General features: G+C 36.2%; 1 protein-coding gene across 8 annotated transcripts in view; it reads left to right on the top strand.

Annotated features, from left to right (window-relative positions):
- Window positions 1–24,036, top strand: part of LOC149801616 (uncharacterized) — a 234,537-nt gene extending 210,501 nt beyond the window's left edge. For all 8 annotated transcript variants that reach the window (XM_089955875.1, XM_089955878.1, XM_089955881.1 and 5 more), the window contains 2 exons: window positions 4,704–4,769; window positions 16,996–24,036. In XM_089955875.1, coding sequence (XP_089812001.1) covers window positions 4,704–4,769; window positions 16,996–17,070 — 141 coding nt within the window. In that variant the 3' untranslated portion in view covers window positions 17,071–24,036. The remainder of the gene's footprint in view (window positions 1–4,703; window positions 4,770–16,995) is intronic.
- Window positions 24,037–24,372: the final 336 nt, after the last annotated feature.

Genomic DNA, 24,372 nt, shown 5'->3' on the forward strand with positions numbered 1-24,372 from the left:
TATATTATATACATTCCTGAAATTTCAGCTGCAGGACTAGCGTCTGTTTTGTTATGTTAAATTTATGACATCTTTGTGGGGTTTGGGGTGCAGGGTATGGAATCTTTATGAGTGGACTTTTTACTTTTATGCACATGACACACTTTGTATTGGACAGCATACACATGTATAAGCACTGTGAGGAATTGGTATTGTATTTCATTACTTAAAATATTCAGTCTTATAACTAAGGTCATTAATGCATGTAAATACAAATTGTAATCGATCTAACACATGGAGGTAAATTACCACATCATCAGGAGACAGAATGGTTACCTAATTAAACAAGTTTTGAGCATTTTTTTTCCCCTTTTTTTATATTAAAAGGAAGGAGTTAACAGTATGGCTGAACATCAAAAGTTGGATATTTATGAAGATACAGTGTACTTTTTGTTGATATTTTTTTTATTTCCTTTGGTTAAATTTGGCTTCCGGTTACTTTTGCAGAAAATTATGAATAGAGACAACCTTAATCTTAGAAACTATTCCAATATAAATAGGTAGTATGATATGGAATGTTCAGCTCTAGAAATGTCATAGGAGAAGGTGATGTTTTAAAATGTGTTATTGGCATCGGTCACTAACATGGTGCTCAAATTATTGCACTCTTTGATGGCTCTTATTTCTATTTATAAAATGAACTGTTTAAACAATTTTTGTTAAGTTTGTAGTTTTTAATTTGTTTCATTAATTAGAGTACTAGAAGCATTTTAGTAATACATTACTTTGTTGTTATTGCATTGACATTGATGCTTGTCCCCAGTCCAAGAACATTATTCCCTCCTCCAGTTAGTAACTGGAGGTCTAGAATTAAAACAAAACAACATTATCAAAATCTAATACCTTAGTCTCCTTCCAACAGTTGGAAAATCATTCTTCATTTCCTTGGACTGCATATATACAGATGTTTCTTGGTCACCCACCACTTCATAAATTAATTTTTTCTTGGCATTCCTACTGTCAATTTTGTATCCATTGCTGTGTTGTATTTGTTATTGTTCCCCAGTCCATCCTTTTTGTATGTGTTCAATTTTTCTGATTTAGAGGCTTTGACTAGATAAATGGTGCTTCTTGTGTTTCATTCCACACATAGTACTGGTATCAGGATATGTAATTCCCATCCTTTTCCAGTTCATTGTTTTATATATCTCATTTAGAGAAAGATTTTCAGTAATGCCTGAAGGAGTTGGCAAAAGTGGACATAAAAAGGCAATGTGAGACACTCACACCACCTGTCTTGCATGCATGACATCTGTATGTACAGACAGTTACCCCATTTGTTGTTTGTGGCCCCAGGAGGTCTGGGATTTGGCGCTGTGTTGTTGATCCTATTAGCACAGGAAGAAGGACATGCACACACTTCTTCTCTCCTGTCCATTCGCAGGAGGGCTATGGCACTTCAAAATGTAGGGAAGTTGTATATTTCATTTAAGCTGTTCAGAGTTAGGAAGTCACCTACTTTCACTGGAGGGGAGGAGTGGTTTTGGATCTGTTTGTGAAGGATCCTAGGCATTTCCTGATATAGCAAAGTTGCCAATCCCAAATAGTGTGCCCTGCCTTCCTGATACAGGGGAAGCATGGTCATCATCTCATGCTGTTAGACCTCAAATTAAAGCAAGATGTCATTTGTCAGATTCAAGATCCCAGAACAGAGACTCTCCAATAGGTCTGCATCATCTGACTGATGATTGCTTGGTGACTGGCTTCAGGGCACCATTCACAAACAGATTGTCAGGTGACAGTCAGTGGTCACCAGGAAATGTGTCTAGTGAATGTCATAGATGGTCAATAATAGCATTCACAAAGCACCAACACCAGATATGGTGTATGTTGCTTATCTTATGTTTTCAGTCTCTGGTCTTGGAGCACCAGTTGTGAAACACCGAGTGCTGGACACTCAGCACTGACTGTCATATGCCGGTACTTGGACATTGGTCCTTGGTCTTGGTACCAGTTTTTGAGAGCTGGTGTAGAGAAAGGGATAAGTTTGATAACCCCATTTTCTCAGTGTTTCCATTCATTCCCTATAAGGAATGGACTTAATCATTCAAGGAGCAGTCTGGTAAAAGGGATTGAGTTGATACTGCTCTCTTTCTGATGTTCCCATTTAACTCCTAAGGAGGCTTGGGATTAGAACCACAGGGTTGCAAATCGGCCATGGCTCTTTTCCTGACCTTGCCACCATGGATGGCTTTGCCATAAGTGCAAAGATTGGCAAACCAGTTATGCCCAGTCCCACTTCCTATAACCTTGTTTATAAGAAAGGATAGGGACTCTACCACTTGTTGTCTCCAGTGCCAAGAGAGAATCACCAATCCCTTTCTCCAGATGTAGAGAGGATATATGGGCTAGTGTCATCTCTTCCCATGTGTGGCGGTGGAACAGTGAACCTCTACCAGGAGGGAGATGAGATGAAATGACCTTGGTGTTAACTGTTGATTTTTGTAGATATGGGCATGTTCCTGGAAGAACCAATCATGCATGTCCTTCTCATCTGTTCAGCTTGATTATGGGGGAGGAAGAGGTGTGACCTTTGATAAGGTGGTAAATAATGTTTACTGCTAAGTCTGTATCCCACACGTTTGAGGTCATCGGAGTCCAAGAGCCTTTCCAATTTAGAGGGACTATTAGATGCACAACCTAAGCTGGACTTGGTAATGCTTCTTCACCTGGTGATGGTGAAGGAGTTGACAAAGAAAATGTCTGAAGGCCAAGTGTCGGCCGGACAGCAGAAGTTGTGGTCAGTCCGTTCTTCAGTACTTCTGCCTGTGGTCTCGGGCATTGCTTGGCCCCGCACCGGTGAGGATTTAAGTTGGGACCTGGATTCATCTACACAACAAGGTGCTTGAGGCTTTGGAACTGAAGACACGATACTAGTTACAATAGTCTTGCATTCCAGTCTTTATCAGAAGGCTTTATCAGTTTATTGATGGATGAATCATTGTCACTGGTTGATCTTTCGAGACTGTTAGAGGCCATGGTGAAGACACTTAGTTCCTAAACCTCCCTCAGGATGCTGCCTTGGAAACATCAAAGGTTTTGCTGGATCACAGCAAAGTCTTTTGTGGTCTAACCCTCATGATGCAGAAATGCTATTTTGAATGGCTAATCCATTTTGGCATCTGAGGATTTGAGGGATCAGCAACACCAGTCACTAGCCACATTACAGAATCTGTTAAAGAAACACCCCCCTCTGAAAAGTCTATGGACTCCGTGCCAAAGCATATTAAACTGGGAAACAATCTGGATTGAAAACAGTACCAATTTAAAACTTCTTTCTATGCATCATTCTCAGAACAGAGTGCTTGGAAGGACCAGGGCAGGCAGTCAAACAACTGAGCAGTCTCCATAGATCACCCTTCTTCCAGCCCAAATGAAATTTCTGTAGTTTTGTCTGGTACAGAAGATCTTTCAATTTCAGGCTTTTCTTTTTGGCTTAACTTATATTCCCAGACCCCTTATCAGGGTGATGGGTGTAATTGCCGCTGTTTTACCATCCTTCAGGATTCCTGGCCTCAAATACTTGATAACTGGTTGATGCACAATGTCCTCAGACATGCTTTTCTTAGGGATCTGTCTCTCTGTTGGAAGGCAGTGACTCGACAAGGCCAATCCCCAATTGAGGGAAGTCAGTCCTGATCTCCTCTTAGAAGTTTGTTTACATGGTAATTAAATTTTCTTGTCTGTCAAAGAAAAGCCAGTGTTTCTTCAAATAGAATTTCACAAATACTTGTTCTTTTAGCAAGAATGGACAAGAAGACATCTTTGCCTGCTTGTCTCATGCCTTTCTTTCATTGGCATTCCAAATGCAATAATGAAACCAGTTCAGTTTACAGAATTGTTGTTGTTCATAGGGCCTTTAACTTTATGGTTAGTAGCAACCATAAAATACACAAAACATGGTAATAGAGAATGTACACTACTCCTAAGTAGCTCTTTGTATGTGAAATTTATAATGAACTTGCAGCTGATACCATGTCATCATTTTATCTACTTTATTATGTTTTAAAGCAAAATGTATGACATAACAGACTTAATGGGTATTGGGAGTCCCATTGAAAAGTTGAGACTTACACTGGACCAAGATGTCCCCCATTTTGAGTAAAACAGAATAAGACCAGTATTACTTTTCAACTTGTCTACTATACATTTATGCTCATGTTGACTTGATTTTCAGAGTTAGATTGCTTGATTAATATAATTCAAACTTGTCTGAAATTTTAAGTACATAACACTGGGACCTGATTTCTTTTCCTTTGACCAGTAGCATTAAATACTAATTGCCTTCTGTGGAAAACTATATATGTTTATTGATATTAAATGAGATTAATACATTAGATGAAGCTGATGAAAAATGGTACATGGGTGGAATTTCAGAAAATTTGTATTATTATATATATTCACAAGTTGAGTCCAACTGCAGACAACATAGACCCTGGTCTTTTGTTGCCTAAGTGCTGGCAGATCAGGGTCTGTATTTGTTCTATTGATTACTTCTACAGACTGCATAGGCCCAGATATGCCAGTGCATGATGTGCCAGCAGATCTGGTTCTATGCAGCTTGTTGTTGGACTGATTTAAAAGCTAGTATGGATAGTACTTTTGCAGTAAAGACATTTTTCATCATGTAAGCTGCTCAGTCGTCAATTCTTTTCTCTTTTCAGGAATCTGATAGACACTATAGAGATGTAATTAACACCTACAGAACTCACTTGCTTAGTGCTGTACAGGTAAGAATAAAACATTCTTAGTTTTGAGGGAAGATTTGTTATAGAGTACACAGTGGAGAAACAAGACATGATGGTCATTTTTCCATGGTTCATACACTAAGGTCTTTATAAACCCTTGAAAATAAAAAATTTTTTAATTAAAAACTTGAAAAGTCAGTAAATTTGCTTTGACAGCCCTTTTGCCAATATTGACTGATTATTGTGAAATTATTTGACATTTTGGGGGAAAATGGAGCATTATTAATTTCTCTGATCCATCACAAAATCACATTACATTTATTTGGATACCTTCAATTTTATCCATTTTCTTGTGGCCAGACTGTGATACTTTTTTACTTGAACCTCTGAAAGCATAGTTTAAGTGTTTTTATGGTTAACCCTTTACCTCATAGAGTGTATGGCTTTTTAGCCCTTTGATACACATGTAGTAAAATTACCCGGTGCAGTGCACTATAAATAGAACACCTGTTACCTATTTGACTTCATACACATAGGCCTGCCTGTTAACTCATTAACCCCCGGAGGTTTTTGTCTCTTTTGCCTAAAATGCGAGTAGGGGTTTTTCTGAATACACCTCTCCCTCGATAACTCACGCACAATGGGGTCCACAAACATAGATCGCACTATAAGCGAGGCGCGAGTTACTGAGGGACCTCCAAAAATTGGAGAAAAAAAATCGCTTTGACATCGAGAAAACTGGGAGGGGGAGCAGCGTTAGGGAATTGGGCTGTTTATTTATTGAATCCTGATTTTACAATCACGTCAATAATAATTTTTAATAACGCGCTTTTTCTAATGAAGTTGTTCGTTATTCTGTTCAAATAACATTTATTTTCAAAATGTCCAACATATGAAAGATCGTTCCAACTGGTTACAACAACCATCACGTGTATGTGAAAAAATCTGTGTATTACGTCACTGCTTTTTGTTTTCTTGATGAGTCTGGTTCCCATAGTGGTGTTTAATATGATCCTACCAAATCATGAGTCCCAAGAGCAGGGAACTAGACTAACTGTTGATGCGCCGCTAAACAAGATTTCTTTTTTTCAAAAACATGTGACATTTATTTTGTGTGACAATTGTCTGCGTTGAAACTCAATTTTTGTATTGTTCAGTTAGTACAATATTGATGTCGTGATTTAATTGGAAGTAATAATGAAACTTCTTATCATCGTTGAGGAGATCTCTAAGTGCCAGTTCAAGTATTCTCTGAAACTTGCTTGCCCACAATGGAACGTATCTGTGAAATCAAGGTCTTTATTTTACGAAGTATTCTTTTAGCTTGGCTGCCTTGTTATATATGATCAGTTATGAAAAAGTTGGTTAATTTAAGGTAGTTTATGTATCATACACAATAACATTTAGAAGTGTTCAATTGATCAAATGAAGTGAGTTCACCCGACATATGACCAGGGCCGCTAGATTTTAAGTTTGTTGGATTTTCGTTCCATGTAACTTTTCTTTTATTCCACCTCCTTTATTTGATTCAGAAGACATAATTAACTTGATAATACAAAGGAGGCCAGTTTTAAAAAAGTGCAACAATGCAACAAATACTTCCGGAAGTCAGTTATCAAAACATGTTGGCACTTAGGTTCTCAGAGAAACGCTCGTGGACATAGCTGTTACCATAGATTGACGCATTTCACGTTTAATTTCAAGAGGACACATAGCATTTGTGACGATTACACTTAAAAGGAACTAAAAGATAGAACTAGAACACAAATTTCAATTGATAAAATATTATTTAATTTGTATTTATTAAAGTACTGCCTTCACTTGGCATAAGTGACATTTTCATTGATCGAAATTTCCTTACATATCATTAATTGCAGTGTACTAGGAATTTCATTTGGAAAGAAAACATAAAAAATTTTATGACCTATTTTTAAATTTGATATTTTATTGTGTTGATTAAAATTTCCAGGTCTTATCTTCCCTTTTCAACAATAAAATGAGTGATACATAAAAGTTTCTGTTACCAGTTTTGATCGAGACTTCAAGTTCAACAAATAGGGATCAGTTTTGGGGGTATTTTCTAGTTTAAAAATGGGATCCACACCTGACCACACGTTATAAGCGGGTTTGCGAGTTATCAGGGCACGAGTTATCGAGGGAGTGGTGTACATCCTAATACATCAACTTCCAGGTGATTTTCCAATAACCTAATGCCTAGTTGTGTTAGAACCATTCATTGGCTATTTTGCTTATGCATGAACAAAAGGATAAAAGTTGGAGTTCTTGGGGTTTTTTGGGGGGTTTTTTTTTGCTTAACGGACCCATCATTTTCGTATCAAGACCACACTTTATTCCAAATGCACATCTTATCCTACTTTTTGCAAAGTTTCATCTGTTTGTTTTCAGTTCATGCTGGTCTGCCTTAGATCTGAGACCAAAAAGTCTAAAATCCAGACACAAAATTGGATTACGACACAGGTGAATTTTGGGTGGAAAAAAATCGGGTCCAAACAATGACATTTTTCCCTCTGTATTTTGTAGCACAACTAGAACTTCCAGATTATTTGGTGTCATTGTAGAGCTACATTTGTCTACCTTTCTATAATACCACCACATTAGTGTATCATTCATGACCTTGATGCTACAGAGCTCGGCAGTAGGCTACTACCTCCTGCCACGTAAACTCGGAGCAGTGTAGTGTATGTTATGCTTAATAGCAGTTTTAACCATTTTACATTTTTGGTACACATCTATTATGTATGGAAAAATTGAAGAGTAAAGTCCGATCATTATAGCTGTGTAATTATTTTTCACGGAAGAATTTTTTATGTGCTTTAAAATCTTGAGAGAACTTGTTCACCGTCAAGTCAGTAAAGCCGCGTGACCAACCAAAGCTGCCATTTCACATACTTGAAAATTTACAAGTTCTTTGTCTGCATCTACATTACTAGGTCATCTGAATTTGATAATTTATAAAAACTAATTGCTACCTACATCAATATCAAAGCCTTTACCTAAGTTATTGAAGCTTTCATAGTTGTGATTTTAATCGTGAAAAGCACTGAACGAACTCTGCACCTCCATTTTGGAGAACGGAGAATACGACCCAGTTACTTTAAATAGCAGATTTTGACCAGAGCATAAACAGCGACCACTTGATCTGACATAATGGTCATTCACAGCAATGAATGCGGTATCTAATAGGGGGTTTGCCTCCAAAGGTGGCGCTACGAAAACCCACTAAAAATGGCTGATGTTTACAGCAGGCGTCAGAAGGCTGTTCATTGCAAATGGCAGGTGAAGCATGGATACATTGACTTTCTTAGCTGCTTTTATGATGGGGAAATTCATGTTCAATTAAAAATGGATCATTGATCCCAGATACTCAGAGAGTTTATAGCTGATAAGTTCATAGCAATGTGTGCATTGTATAATATTAAACTATTCTTGGTCTTTTGTTCTTTGGAAAACTACTAGGAACAAAAAGAAATGTGATAAATCTAAGACTGAATCCTAATATGGAGTCACTGGCCTGCCTTATGGGGGATGTTACTGGGTCCCCGCCCCGCCCCCCCCAAGATATGATGTACACTACCAACTGCTACCATTACATCTGGTTCAGAAATTGTGACTGCAAACTTGTCTTCTCTGTTGCCTTCTATGTTATCATTGGAACTATATGTGCATTGCACCATGCAGGAGGAGACAGTTGATCAGTTCTGGTCAGATTTTACCTGTTTGTTCATCTTCTGCAACATTTGATAAATTTGTTTGTATGAGTGTCCACCCAATATTAGTCACCCCAGTAGGCATAAGTGCCCCTGCATGTCCAAGCATGGCCTTCAGACATGTAAGTCCAGGCACATTGGGTTTGTACATGTCCTACATGAATTGTCCCAATATACCATACTCCAGTATGATGCCATCTTGGCTATGATGCCATCTCGGCTGTCGACCATTTCATCTAGCCTTCCATTTTTCAGTGCATGGGGTTCGCACATGATCTACTTGTACCATCATGTCACACTGCACCTCTGTATGATGCCATCTTGGCTGTTGACCGTCCTGTCCAATCATTGATTCTCAATACTTGTTACCTAATGACCATTTGACTTTGTTAGCAAACCATCTTATGCCTAGACCAGTAGGGCCTTGAAATATGAAGCCATACGGGGATCTTAGCAATCAATCTGCCGATCCTCCTACCATTGCATACCAGCCAGTAGCAGAGCCATCTGTATGTTTGATACCTATACTGACCTTTCAGTCAATCAACCAGCCATCTGTATGTTTGATACCTATACTGACCTTTCAGTCAATCAACCAGCCATCTGTATGTTTGATACCTATACTGACCTTTCAGTCAATCAACCAGCCATCTGTATGTTTGATATCAATACTGACCTTTCAGTCAATCAACCAGCCATCTGTATGTTTGATACCTGTACTGACCTTTCAGTCAATCAACCAGCCATCTGTATGCTTGATACCTATACTGACCTTTCAGTCAATCAACCAGCCATCTGTATGTTTGATACCTATACTGACCTTTCAGTCAATCAACCAGCCATCTGTATGTTTGATATCAATACTGACCTTTCAGTCAATCAACCAGCCATCTGTATGTTTGATATCAATACTGACCTTTCAGTCAATCAACCAGTCATCTGTATGTTTGATACCTGTACTGACCTTTCAGTCAATCAACCAGCCATCTGTATGTTTGATATCAATACTGACCTTTCAGTCAATCAACCAGCCATCTGTATGTTTGATATCAATACTGACCTTTCAGTCAATCAACCAGCCATCTGTATGTGTGATATCAGTACTGACCTTTCAGTCAATCAACCAGCCATCTGTATGTTTGATACCTATACTGACCTTTCAGTCAATCAACCAGCCTTCAATCTGATTCCGTCTCCTTTTTGCAAAGATGATAAGTGCATTTTTCATGCAACATCAAATCTCATTCACAGTATAGCTGTTTCATTATTGGACTTAGTGTCATTAGTGATTATCATGCTTGCTGAGAAACCTGGTCCATATTTCTCCCTGAATTACTTTCGGTTTTGTGAAAATTGGATAATGTCCTCTCTCTGTGAGCATTAAAATGTTTTACTGACAAATGACAAGACAACAATACTGAGCCTGTGAAGAAGTTCTAACTTACATTTTCATGCTGCTGGGTTTGTAAGGTTGCAGATGGCTCTCTAGTAGTCCTCCAAGTTGTGTTCCTGACTTGGACTTGAGTTTCATCATGAATGTCTTCTTTCTCTTAATGGCTCAGATAAAAAAAAAATCTTTTGGGCCACTTTAAGAAAAACAAGACTGATTTAGACTTGAAATTAATGGGGGAAAAAATATGTGATGTATTTATGCTTGTATGAATAATTTATCCCAGCTTTAAAATCAATTATCTTGTAATTTATTGTTAACTGATGTGTTTTATCTAGGGATTGAGCTTAATTTGTGTGCATGAAAACATGAAATAGTTTATGAAATACACAAGTTGCATACATTCGAAACACAAAATGCAAACTTAGGACCTTTGCTACCAGCCTGCACATGCTTAAACTCTGAAATCCATGCATTGTTGAACTTGCAGTATTTCTTAGCCAGTGGTTTCTAGCATTGGGAGAAAGCACAAGTTTCAGCATTTTGACATGAATTAAAAAAAATATGTTAGACGTGTCCTTAAATATTCCTCTTAAAATATCTTGAACAATTATATTAACAATTAAACATGATGAAAAATTGAAAATACTTACCCAAATGATTGTGCCAAAATAATATTTTATGGTCATTCTCTCCATATTATCTTCATTCCACCAAAGGTGGCTGATTTTTGTCAGAGTTTCAGAAGACATCATGACCACCTTTTATTCCTTTATTACTTATAACACCTTAAAAACATTGTGCATTTGACTGTACATTACCCGAATTCCAACAGTAAGGTAATCAATTAACAGCTTATTGTGCACACATCAGCTGTTCTTTAATGGTTCTAATCTTATTGCTCTGCCATGTTTCATCACACAAGTCATTGTACTGGTGGAATGTTTCTGGTCCCCAGTCTACTTTCTCTGGATGGTTTCTCATACATGTGTTGATAGGAACCTGTAGAAATACCATGTTTGCTTGTTTTTAATTACATTCCTTTAAAAAAAATATTCTTTTACTTTTCAAAAGCATTAGATTTCAACTATAAAACAGTATGTATGGTAAACGGTCTTTTAAATAGTATTTTTTTCCTACTCCCAGTAGAATCACATGTATGTTTCAGAAACGTATTAAGTTTGCTTCTTATCAATGGAAGGAATGATCTATCCCATTGGAATCATGCTTGATTCATTGAAATTGGGTACAGTCTGATCTCTGTCCATCCAAGCAGTTCATCCATTTGGGTATGGAATATCTCACCCATCACAATCTTATATGGCTTCCCCATATTTGGGTAGTCTGAATCTTTGAATACATAGAGTGGATTTTCAACAGAAATTAGATCACAGTTTGAGAGTTTTTGCAACTCCTCAAAATGTTCAATGCAGCAGCAGATCTAATTCCACGGGGTCATCTTTGCATGCAGAAATGGCCTTGCTATCTCAGTGGCACCCCTTATCAGTGTTGTTAGATTCCAGGATCAGCATCACAAGAAAACATATCATTTCTGGTTCAGTGATGCAACTAAGGTTGACTCATGAGAGTAATTCATCTGAAACATCTCTAACTGGAAATGACTATGTATGGACACAAGTACCTAATGTCACGGGACCTTGTTTTGCTGGGCATTGACACTGCCAGCAGTCAGTGGGGTCTTCTCAGTAATCTTTTGGAAATGAAGGCAGTAATCTGGGCTTTTCATTTCTGAAGAGACTGTCTCCATGGGAAGTTCATCTTAATATCAGACAACTCAGTGGTTGTGACATACCACTTCAGACAGGGTGGTACAAATACACCCCACTTTTGTCTTCTGGTCCGGGAGTTCTGGCATTGGTGCACACATCTCAGTATTGCCATCCAGATATGACATATTTCTGGCAGACTTGATATCTTAGCTGATTCTCTCTCTAGGAAGGGTCAGATTATTCATACACAATGGTCCATTCATCTATTGGTCATTCATTGGATTTGCTTACTATGAAGGTGTCAGATGATCGATCTTTTTATGACCAGGTGGGATCATAAACTTCCCACCATCATCTCTTCAGTTCTGGAACCCAAGACACATGATATGGATGCCCATTGTATCAGTTGGGAAGGGTGTTGGGCCTTTGTCTATCCCTCCCTCAGAAGTTGAGGTGCCAGAAGTGCAGAATGATTCTGATAGTCTCTGAGACTCTGATCAACAATCTCCTTAACTTAGTGATACATCTACCTAGGAAGATCCTGTTGAGACCAACAAATATCACCCAGACCAATGTCTGGGCCAGCTTTACTTTATGTTTATCTCTTGTAAGGAGAACCTTGTGTGTGAAGGAAAGGTTTTAAAGTTTTTTTGTGAAGAGAATTACATGAGCAAGCAGGCCCTCCACATTGAAAGTTTATGAGGGAACATAACATGTCCTCAGGGACTGGTGTGCATTCAACATAATCACTTTGAGTGCTTTAAGGAGAAATGTTTTACTCTATTTACTATCAAGGGTTACTGCTTCACAATATCTGTCACTTTCCACCATCATAGCAGAGAGAATCTTTGTCAGGATAAAGGCTTCTCTGATATTGGCCAACTTTGACCTGCAGTACCCTAAATCTGTTTGAGTTTCCAAAGTGGAATTTTTCCTTTGTCCTGACTTGGCTGAATTCAAACAAATTCAAGCCCTTAGCCAGGACCATGCTGAAGCTTCTGTCTTATAAAACATGTTTCCTGATAGCATTTGCCTTGGGATGAATGGTGTGCCAGTTACATGGCCAGACTGAGGACCTGGACTATCTTCAGATTCCATCAGATGGCTCTGTGGTCCTTGTGATGCAACCAGGTTTTGTTGCCAAGAACCATTTGGTGTCAGCGGGCAATCAGAAAGTCTTTTTACACCCACAAAGTCTGTACTGACATTTCTAGGCCCTCAAAGCACTCAGAACCTTTTAATGAAACACAAAGATATGTCTTTTTTCCAGTTAAGTATGGAAAAGAGGATATAAACCTCAAACCTTTTCGTTGTGGCTAAGGTGGGTTATATATGCAGCGTCCAGTTGAGAACAAAGCTTTCTTTTCATAGAAACCTTTAGAAAATAATTGGAAATTCAAATCTGAATAATTGAAAATGTCTGGTCTGTTTTCTTCAAAACATTTCAAAAGAAAGAAGTATTTGGTAGACTAGGCATTGTAAAATATCATTACCATACAGATAGGTAGAAACACATAATCACAGTCACACTGACATTACATGAAAACATACATCAGGTTTCTGTTGTTAAAATCCATTGGCTGGCAAAATATAGGCTTAATGAGATGCAAACTTTGTTGCTGTCAGTAGTTCATTAGGAGGTTTAAAGGTAATGCATTTACTGTTCAACTTTGTACTGAGTAGAGACAAGATGATACTGTTGGTCAAACTTTGTTGCTGTCATTAGTTCATTAGGGGGTTTGAAGGTAATGCATTTACTGTTCAACTTTGTACTGAGTAGAGACAAGATGATACTGTTGGTCAAACTTTGTTGCTGTCAGTAGTTCATTAGGGGGTTTGAAGGTAATGCATTTACTGTTCAACTTTGTACTGAGTAGAGACAAGATGATACTGTTGGTCAAACTTTGTTGCTGTCAGTAGTTCATTAGGGGGTTTGAAGGTAATGCATTTACTGTTCAACTTTGTACTGAGTAGAGACTAGATGATACTGTTGGTCAAACTTTGTTGCTGTCAGTAGTTCATTAGGGGGTTTGAAGGTAATGCATTTACTGTTCAACTTTGTACTGAGTAGAGACTAGATGATACTGTTGGTCAAACTTTGTTGCTGTCATTAGTTCATTAGGGGGTTTGAAGGTAATGCATTTACTGTTCAACTTTGTACTGAGTAGAGACTAGATGATACTGTTGGTCAAACTTTGTTGCTGTCATTAGTTCATTAGGGGGTTTGAAGGTAATGCATTTACTGTTCAACTTTGTACTGAGTAGAGACTAGATGATACTGTTGTTCAAACTTTGTTGCTGTCAGTAGTTCATTAGGGGGTTTGAAGGTAATGCATTTACTGTTCAACTTTGTACTGAGTAGAGACTAGATGATACTGTTGGTCAAACTTTGTTGCTGTCATTAGTTCATTAGGGGGTTTGAAGGTAATGCATTTACTGTTCAACTTTGTACTGAGTGGAGACAAGATGGTACTGTTGTTCAAACTTCGTTGCTGGATTCTCTGACTGAATCTTGGTCAGAACTGAGTTGTTCTTGATGACCTTAATGTTAGATTTGTCAGAACCATATCTGATGCAGTTTGACCACAAGATATGAATGTCTCTATATTTCTTTGTAGCTGTTATGGTGTTCTATGTGGACAAAATGCTTAAGATGGCATTTATATATATTATTTATGGATATGGTCTTATTTATCGGTATATTTTATGCAACAGTTGTCAAGAAGTGGAACTGGTATTTTTATAGCAACACTAACCTCATTATCAAATCGCTAAACAAAATTAAAAGAACTGAAAAACTTAGGAGAGTGGGTTAACTTTCTTTAGGGAATCCATTGTAAGTAAATGAGTTTTCACCAAAAGACTTCTTATGATGTCTAGTTGGACCTAAATAAAAATGGTGCCAATATGATGGCCAAGTGTACTTAAAGGTATAGGTATACTCAGCATTCCCTAACGTGTTTTGAAAGCAGAGAGCAAATTTTTAAATCAGTTATGTGTCTCCTAAAATACATTACATTACTTTAATAGCCTCACATCTTCCATGCAGTATGAGTGTCCTCTTCATGATGTTCTGCTCAGCTGAAAAAATAGTGCAAGGGGAGGTAATGGGCAAGAATTGTTGCCTTTTGTCTATACAAGATAGGCAAGAAAGACAAATTTTCATCTTTTGGGAGGGCTTGATTCAGAATGAGGTAGTGTGCATATATTTCATATATGTGATTGGTTAAGTATTTTTATAAAAATACATAGTTTACGTTAAAATGTGCTTTTATATGAAAATATATTCTCTGTACTTTTTCAATACTTATATTATCACTTGCTAATATTACAAATGGTAATGGATATATTTTGTTTCATCAGAGGAATTTTCACATAAAAGTTAGAACAAATAAAGACTAAATGATTAAATTATTGAACATTATTCAATCAGTCTCCAAAAGCTAAAATTAAGATACCACTTTATTTTAGACTTGACCATCAGTAAGGACTGAATTTCTGGAAAGTTAATTTTCCAGGTTCCATATTGACCAATGCAGTGTACAGGTCTTGACTTAAGGCATTTTAATAGTTAATTTTATGTCTGATTTACATTTCAAACCAATCATATTGCTGGGTTCTAGACATAAAGTCCAGACTTAAGTTTTTTGGTGGGGGGGGGGGACAGAACCATGTCAACTAAAAATATTCTTGGTTTAAAATTTTTTGCTCGTTTTTGAATAGGAACAAATATAAAACATAATTATTCAAAATTCAGAACTTGAAACTTTATTATAAAAAACCACAGAGATTACCTGAAATTATTTGCTACAGATTCATGAGAAAAGCAATGACTGATTCTCCAGAAATTAGCAGTAAAAGATGGACCCAGTAATGAGAGAAAATGACAAAGATCTTATTCACACTGGTCATTATGTATAGTAAGTCCACAGGCAGATAATTTAGCACAGTAACTGTTGTGCTACATTGAAGGCAGGGTGAGGAGATCTGTTACTCAAGGCATTGGACCGGTTTTCACAACAGATATGAACCTTTCAGGAAAATATGTTTTCCATGAAGGTAATCCTTTAAAGATGGAATGGTTAAACGTAATGGGGATGTTGATGACCATGGCACTACAGTAGTGGTTTGATAAGTTCATAAGTCTCGTTTACAGCCTTTTCAATCCTTGTTTCCTCAGAACTTTCCTACCCCCATTTTAGATATTTCCACACTTATGTTGGGGCGTGAGGTCAGAGATCATTACATATGGACAAGTATCTGTTCAAACTAGTACCTGCGTAGGGTAGCTGCTTCCAACTTCTAGCAAAGTTAAACAACTTTGCATTAAGCCCTACCCACTTAGTACCTGCACAGGGTAGCTGATTACAACTTCTAGCAAACTTAAACAACCTTGCATTAAGCCCTACCCACTTAGTACCTGCATAGGGTAGCTGCTTACAACTTCTAGCAAACTTAAACAACCTTGCATTAAGCCCTACCCACTTAGTACCTGCATAGGGTAGCTGCTTACAACTTCTAGCAAACTTAAACAACCTTGCATTAAGCCCTACCCACTTAGTACCTGCATAGGGTAGCTGCTTACAACTTCTAGCAAACTTAAACAACCTTGCATTTAGCCCTACCCACTAAGTACCTGCATAGGGTAGCTGCTTATAGCAATTTAAACAAACTTTCTTCAGTCCCTACCTAAAATAAACGACCTTTCATCAATCCCTACCAACATGAAATAAATGACCTTGCATCAAATGGGTAGGAAGATGATTTATCCACTCAGAAGTTGTGAGTATGCACACAGAACTCGCACCCCAACATAATTGTCAAAATACCTAAAATGGGATAGGAATGGTTGGAAACTCATACTAATAATCTTTTACATAGAATTTTACCTTGTAAATCTAACAAAATCAATAAAGATTTTTAGTTGCATTTTGAAATACAATTCTCATTTGTTATAACCCTTAAGGGAGCACTTGAATCTCAGATATATGCATGATAAGTTCTGAGAGGTCTTTCAGACTTTAAAAAGTTATGCATAAATAAAAGCTGACTAATGACAGCTGAAATTTTACTAGCCATCAAACTATTACTATTATGAAAATGTCTAATCTGACAGGACGTTTACTAACTCAAGCTTGCAGACTACCATTATTTTAAACCCTGAGGTCAATGGTTGATTTTCAGAGCTAGAGTTTTAGGAATACAGAATATTTTATCTTTAACATTTGTTTTTTCATTCAAGGTATGAGAAGGCCAACTAGCCTATAAATAGACCAGGAAGTATGAATATAGTTATGGTATGTTAAAATTACAATCTGAGTTTAGATCCCCATGTGGAGAATTTGAATTTCTTTTGGTTTATTCCTATGGCCACCATGTACTTTCTTTAAATTTCTATAATATTTTGTTCTGTATTACAGGGACACATGGATCCTGATGTTCGCCAAGCTCTGTACAACATTATAGAACTGAGAAGCATGGAACAGTTCTGTTAGCAGTAATCAATAGGTGTTCAGCTTCTTTAGAAAACTTGAAGTATAAACAGACTGCCTTCTTAAGGATTATACAGTGCCTGTAGATTATTTGAAGAAACAGACATTCATCTTAAAGGCTATACATTGCAGATACTTCAGTAAAAAGACAGGCTACCTTCCAAGGTGTGTACAGTATTGTCGAACACTTGTGAAGTACAAATAGACTGCCCTCTCCACGGTTGTGCTATATTTTAGAACACTAGAATGTGTGGACTAGCGTTTCAAGGGTTATAAAGGTCTGCAGAATAGTTAACTGGACAAAAAATCAGCCTTCTCACGGTAGTACCATATAATCAGATCACTTAAATGAAGAGACCGTCATCTCAACTCCGCTTCCTTCCCATAGGTAGCATAGCATTTTCAGAACACTACATGAACTAATTGCTTTCTTAGAGTGTCTGTGGTGTCTTCAGAACAGCTATAATGACCACTGTATATGGAATGCATGACTGTAAATATATATAGAGTACAGTGTCAAGCCTGTACAGTTTGTTCAGAACACAAAATTGAACAGTCTTCCTTGTAAAGTCTACCGTTTCTTCAGAACATTTTTATTCTGTGTTAAAAGTATTTGATTACATACTGTATGGCCTCCTAGTTTCTTAATGAACTATACTCCTATAATCAGTGCTCAGGTATAATCACTTTGCTTCCTTGTATCTTCATAAATGTTAATAGTGCGCAACAGATCTGTTTTTATACATCCCCGTTTTCAGTTTAAAGGGACTGTATGGATAATTTTAAATTTCTTACATCTAATATGCTTTATCTCATCACATCTCAAAATTTAATATTTTTTACATTACTTATATATATATATATTATTTTTATTTCACTCTTAGAGTTAAGTTTCCAAAACATGTGAATGTAAGTTAATATAAGTTGTGTAATGGCTTATGCTATAAAACATTGACATATGTCATCATGTTAGGAGTAAAATCTTACATTTGTACTCATTGTACATTGATAAAACTTGTTGAATTATACTAAGTTATGCTTGCCAAGGTCTCAATAACAGAGATATTAATCATCTCATTTTATAATATTACATAGAGGATCTCAAATAGGTGATGCTTAAATATTGAATTTATGAAACGAGTTCAATAATATTCAGCCTTGGCAAGCCAAACCTGGGTATTATTCAGTGAGTTCCATACATTTGATATTAAATCATTGCCCATTTGAGAGTCTTTTTATCACATAGTTTTTATTTGAATGGAAATTATTTAGACAGAACAATGATTAATTCCATTTATTCTAACTGGTATACTACATATTTGATTGGTTGTGTATAAAAATAGTCCCAAACTGAAGTTTAACAAGTATTGATGTTTAAAAGTAGATAATACTTATTTACAAATTATAAATCAAAGAATAAGTATCCTTCTGAATAAACAACATTTTACACAGAAAAAAAAAATCATTTTTCAATGCAGAATGTCCAATGCTTGTGATGTCACATTGTTTGATACAGTAATGGTTAGAGTGCAGTAGATCATCCATGTTTACTCTAAAGAGTCACTTTTACTTTACAACTAAATATTACTTTGTTGTGATACTCATGTTAAAATAGGAATACTGGATGCAAAATTCCCATATTTACTGTAACGTATTTGTGACCGTATATTTGCGTTATTTGATTTGGAACAGTAGACTGCAGAAGACCTAAACAGGTTTCATTTGAGTCGGAATTGCATGACATTTTTACCAGGTAAATATGTTGTGGTTGGATGAAGTTCTGTCAGCCGGAAGACTGGTTTATGTCGACATTATTCTCTGAACGGATGTGAGTTTATTCTACAAGTACGTACTTAAACTTCACTTGTATTTAGGGTTATCTCCATGTTACAGGTATACAGCTCACTCCCACCCCCACACCTACTATCAACTGAACAATACCTTTAGTTTTACTTGTTGATCTTCTTTTTTTGGCATTTTAGTGAAAAGACAAAGTTCCATATGGTGGGATAAAGAAAATTTTCCCACAGTCACAGCCAATTAGTAAAGAGAATACTGCACAAAAATTTAATGGGCTTACTTGGACCAGTCAGAATCACACAAAATGATACGTCAAAAGTATTAAACTCCACACACTGTATCTAAAATATACAGTTTGATACAATAGGAAAATATGTACTCATAATAATATCTTTTACAAACAAATTTCATGCGTGCTGTATATACCGTATTTGCTTGCCTATCAGGCGATGCAGAGTATAGGTCATATGAGCAAGTTTGGCAATTTTTCCATCATTTATCCATATATAAGTCAATACTGAGTATAAGACGAGGCCAGATCAATAACTCTGTTTTATCTTTTTCACTTTGTTCAGTACGGCATTGCAAATTTGATCCCATCTGTAACTCAGTAACTTTTCAGGTCAGGATCATTAAATGTAACTGAAAGTACTTAATTTTTTTCACACAAAGTATTTTAAAGGTATTAGGTACTTTTAGCTACATATAATGACGACAATTTATTTAGTTACAGATTGGATAAAAATCGCAATGCTGTGTGAAATTAAACTGTAGTAACTTCCAGTTTCATAAATATTAAAGGTATCACTATATGCTATTTCAGATTACCAACATAGCGAAATTGAATCATTAATGTTAAAATGCATTTCCCACAGTTCTTTTTTTGAAGAGAGCTATTGAGAAAGAGGCATATGTATTCCATGGCATTATTCTATTTGCAACTCGTGATGAAAATAAAATATTACCTGATGTGAGAGAGAGAGATTTCAGCTTTTAATGTCTGTTTGGTTTTTTTTTATACCATTCTGCCCCCATTTAGCTGAAGCTTTTGTCAAAGAGAGATTAATAAATGAAATAGTAAATGTAAACTATGAAAATACATACCATACTCCTTAAGAGTTTTTGTATTCACAATATTTATATTACTATGACTTCATACAGGTTAAATCCCAAGAATTACCAATTTGAATGCTGTCTAATTTTCTTTGCAAGTGCAATGACCTCTCCATTACAAACAAATAAGATTTTTTTAAACATTCATGTACTCTTCCTGTACTTAGGCGGCAATTGTTTTTGATCTTTGTTCATACTTTAAATTGCTGACAGTTCTATTGGCAAGTTCAAAAGATGTCACTGGTTGAGAAATTAACATGAGTAACGGGCATTTCCTTTCATTATATGGTACCATATTCATAATACCTATGGGTAGCCTCATTTCCCTTTTGGTAGCCTCATTAATCTGATCTGGTCTGCTGACTTTTGACCACAGACAGGTGTTAGCTTGGTAAACCTGACTGCAGCTTTAGCATAATTAATTAGCATGTTATTCTTGAAGAATGGAAGTGTTAACTAAAACTACAAGGCATTGCTTACCCAGTGGAATTAACTGATAATGGAATATAGTACTGCATTTGTATATGTGTAAGATCATAATCATCAGGTAAGTGAACAAAACATTTCTCCCCTCTCTCTCTCTCTCTCTCTCTCATAATGGGGCATAATTTTTATTTGATCATGAGGTGCAAGAAGAAAAATGTGATGAAATAGGTCTTTATTATGGTTATTCATCTATTCATACCCACATAAATGTGATCAAATTTAAACATATTTACTAGTGCATGCTGCTTTAGCACAATTACATATGAGGTACATTAATTTTTAATACTGGCAATCATATAATTGTTTTAAATCCTTCTTAATGTGGGGTCCTATATTTTTTCATACACGATATGTGTGTGTGTGTGTGTGTGATTTCGATTTTTAACGTAGCTTTAACGATTTTTCCATCATATCGCTACGATGTCTGCTGTGTGACAGTTTATAGTGATGTTTAGCACTGGGGCATCATGCCGCAGACATGTAGCATGATGTCCCACCCAGTCACATTATCCTGACACCAGGCCAACCAGTCCTAACACTAACCTCTTAATGCTGAGCACCAAGCGAGGCAGCTGTTAGTACCATTTTTAAAAGTCTTTGATATGACTTGACCGTGGTTTGAACCTGCAATCTCCCACACCTGAGGTGGACACTCTACCACTAGACCACTGGAGCGCTCTCATACATAATCTCCACAATACATTTTACACTTTATTTTTCATACTTATTGGAGAATTTCTTTCCATATGAAAATTATGTGACATACAATAAATTGATTCAGATGACATAATCCATATATAAGTCGATTCAGAATATAAGATGAAGCTAGGATTTTCTGGTCAAAAAGTATCATCCTTTAGGCCAGTAAATATGGTACTTAGGTATCAGTCAAATCCAGCTGCAAATAAGATAGATAAGATAGATCCAGATCTTCTCTTGCATAATATGTCAGCTGGGTGGTCTAAAGTGCTAACTGTCACCACACCTCACTCTGCTTGAGACTCAGGCCTGGTTAATGTGGGTATGTGAAAAAGGTTGCAAGTAGCTTTCCATGTGTCAGTGGTTCTTCCCAGGGTTTTGCCAGGTTCTTCTCCACCAGATATACTGGCTGACATGTATAGCTTATCTTGCACTGAAAAATGGCATTAAACCCCAAAACAACAAGGACATAATGTATATGCAGATCAGGGTCTGTGTTGTTGATTCTACTGATCTGATTGGTCCTAACATTAATAAACTCATTTTCACCAATGTAAGGTCCTTTTTTAAAACATATATCATGCATAACATATACCAGTATACTGATGTACAAGTCAGATTTAATGGCAAATTTGCTGGTGTTTAATTTTGTGGTAGAGCTGAGTCTGTGTTGTTTACTGTTGAGTCTGCATTATGCATACGTATATTCAGTATGCGTAGTATCCTAATATCCTGAATGAATCAACATTCTGCAAGAAGATTTGGAGCTACACTGGAAACTCAGTCACACATTACTGATCCTTTCTCTGGGGCCCCAAGTGGCCGAGTGGTCGAAAGCGCTCTTCGTTACAGATCACCATGTATAGCCTATTGTGTGCTGAAAATGGCGTTAAACCCTACAACAACAACTGATCCTTTCTGTAATTTCCAGGGAAATCTTCAAACATGTATTAGCCACATTAATACCATATAGCAAGATGTACTGATTACATTAATACCATACAGAAGGACATATTGGTCACATTAATACTATACAGAATTACATATTGGTAACATTAATACCATACAGAAGGATGTATTGGTCATATTAGTACCATGCAGAATGACATATTGGCCACATTAATACTATATAGCAGGATGTATTGGTCACATTAATACCATACAGAAGGATGTTTTTGGTCACATTAATACCATACAGAAGGACATATTGGTCACATTAATACTATACAGAAGGACATATTGGTCACATTAATACTATATAGCAGGATGTTTTGGTCACATTAATACCATATAGAAGGATGTTTTGGTCACGTTAATACCATATAGAAGGATGTATTGGTCACATTAAAAAATACCATACAGAAGGACATATTGGTCACACTAATACCATACAGAAGGACATATTGGTCACATCAATACTATATAGCAGGATGTATTGTTCTCACTAATACCATGCAGAAGGACATATTGGTCACATTAATACTATATAGCAGGATGTATTGGCCACATTATTATCATATAGCAGGATGTATTGTTCACACTAATACCATACAGAAGGACATATTGGTCACATCAATACTATATAGCAGGATGTATTGGTCACATTAATACCATATAGAAAGATGTATTGGTCACATTAATACCATATAGAAAGATGTATTGGTCACATTAATACCATATAGAAAGATGTATTGGTCACATTAATACCATATAGAAAGATGCATTGGTCATATTAATACTATATAGAAAGATGTATTGGTCACATTAATACCATATAGAAAGATGTATTGGTCACATTAATACCATATAGAAAGATGCATTGGTCACATTAATACCATCTAGAAAGATGCATTGGTCACATTAATACCATATAGAAAGGTGCATTGGTCACATTAATACCATATAGAAAGATGCATAGGTCACATTAATACCATCTAGAAAGATGTATTGGTCACATTAATACCATATAGAAAGATGCATTGGTCATATTAATACTATATAGAAAGATGCATTGGTCACATTAATACCATATAGAAAGGTGCATTGGTCACATTAGTACCATATAGAAAGATGCATTGGTCACATTAATACCATCTAGAAAGATGTATTGGTCACATTAATACCATATAGAAGGATGCATTGGTCATATTAATACTATATAGAAAGATGCATTGGTTACATTAATACCATATAGAAAGGTGCATTAGTCACATTAGTACCATATAGAAAGATGCATTGGTCATATTAATACCATATAGAAAGATGCATTGGTCACATTAATACCATCTAGAAAGATGCATTGGTCACATTAATACCATATAGAAAGGTGCATTGGTCACATTAGTACCATATAGAAAGATGTATTGGTCATTAGTACCATATGGAAGGATATATTGGTCACATTGATACCAGATAGCAGGATGTATTGGTCACATTAATACCATATAGCAGGATGAATTTGTCTCATTAATACTGTACATGGTCCCCTTGTTATAAAGCCACCCATTCTGCAGCTGAAAAGTGGCCTTATAAGAGGGGTGGCTTTTCTAAAGGGGGTCACACAGCTGTAAGTAATACCTAAAATATGAAAGGTGATATTTTATGTTTTCATTTAACAAATCTCAGGAATGTTATCAGGTTATGGATTTAATGTGATGACTAATATCAATGTTTTGTTTTTTTGATCATGAATACTCATTAATTATAGTGCAAAACCACCTTGTCAGTAAAATTGGGGTACAAACATGGCTGTAACTCTACGTCTGTCAAATCTGTTTTATCATTCGTTTCAGTTTAATGTATACTGACAATGTTTATTTGAATCTTTCTGGCATCAGATTTCTTAATAGTGAATAAAGGACTCATACTCTTTTTGTTTAGTTTAATTGCTTTCACTTTTTATTCTAAACTGAGAACCTCTGACATTTTGCACTTTTTGCAGCAAAGTTTTTGTCTTGTAAAATTAATTATTTATTTTTATCTTTCAATTCAAATTCAGCGTACTCATCTTAAAAGCAACATGAATATTGTATTCAACATAAAAAAAATATCGTTCTACCATCTCTGCTACAATCTGTTAGCTTTTCTTAGAGAACCTGATTAAGTGTAGACCGTGTTTTGATCTCCGACTTGCAGAAGTATTTGTTGTATTGTTACAATCATTTAAAAGCCAGCCTTAATTTTTTATTCTCAGTCATACCAAAGACT

The sequence above is a fragment of the Sinohyriopsis cumingii genome, chromosome 4 (genome assembly GCF_028554795.1).
Source record: "Sinohyriopsis cumingii isolate HCF-2022 chromosome 4, ASM2855479v2, whole genome shotgun sequence".
NCBI classification, from domain to species: domain Eukaryota; kingdom Metazoa; phylum Mollusca; class Bivalvia; order Unionida; family Unionidae; genus Sinohyriopsis; species Sinohyriopsis cumingii.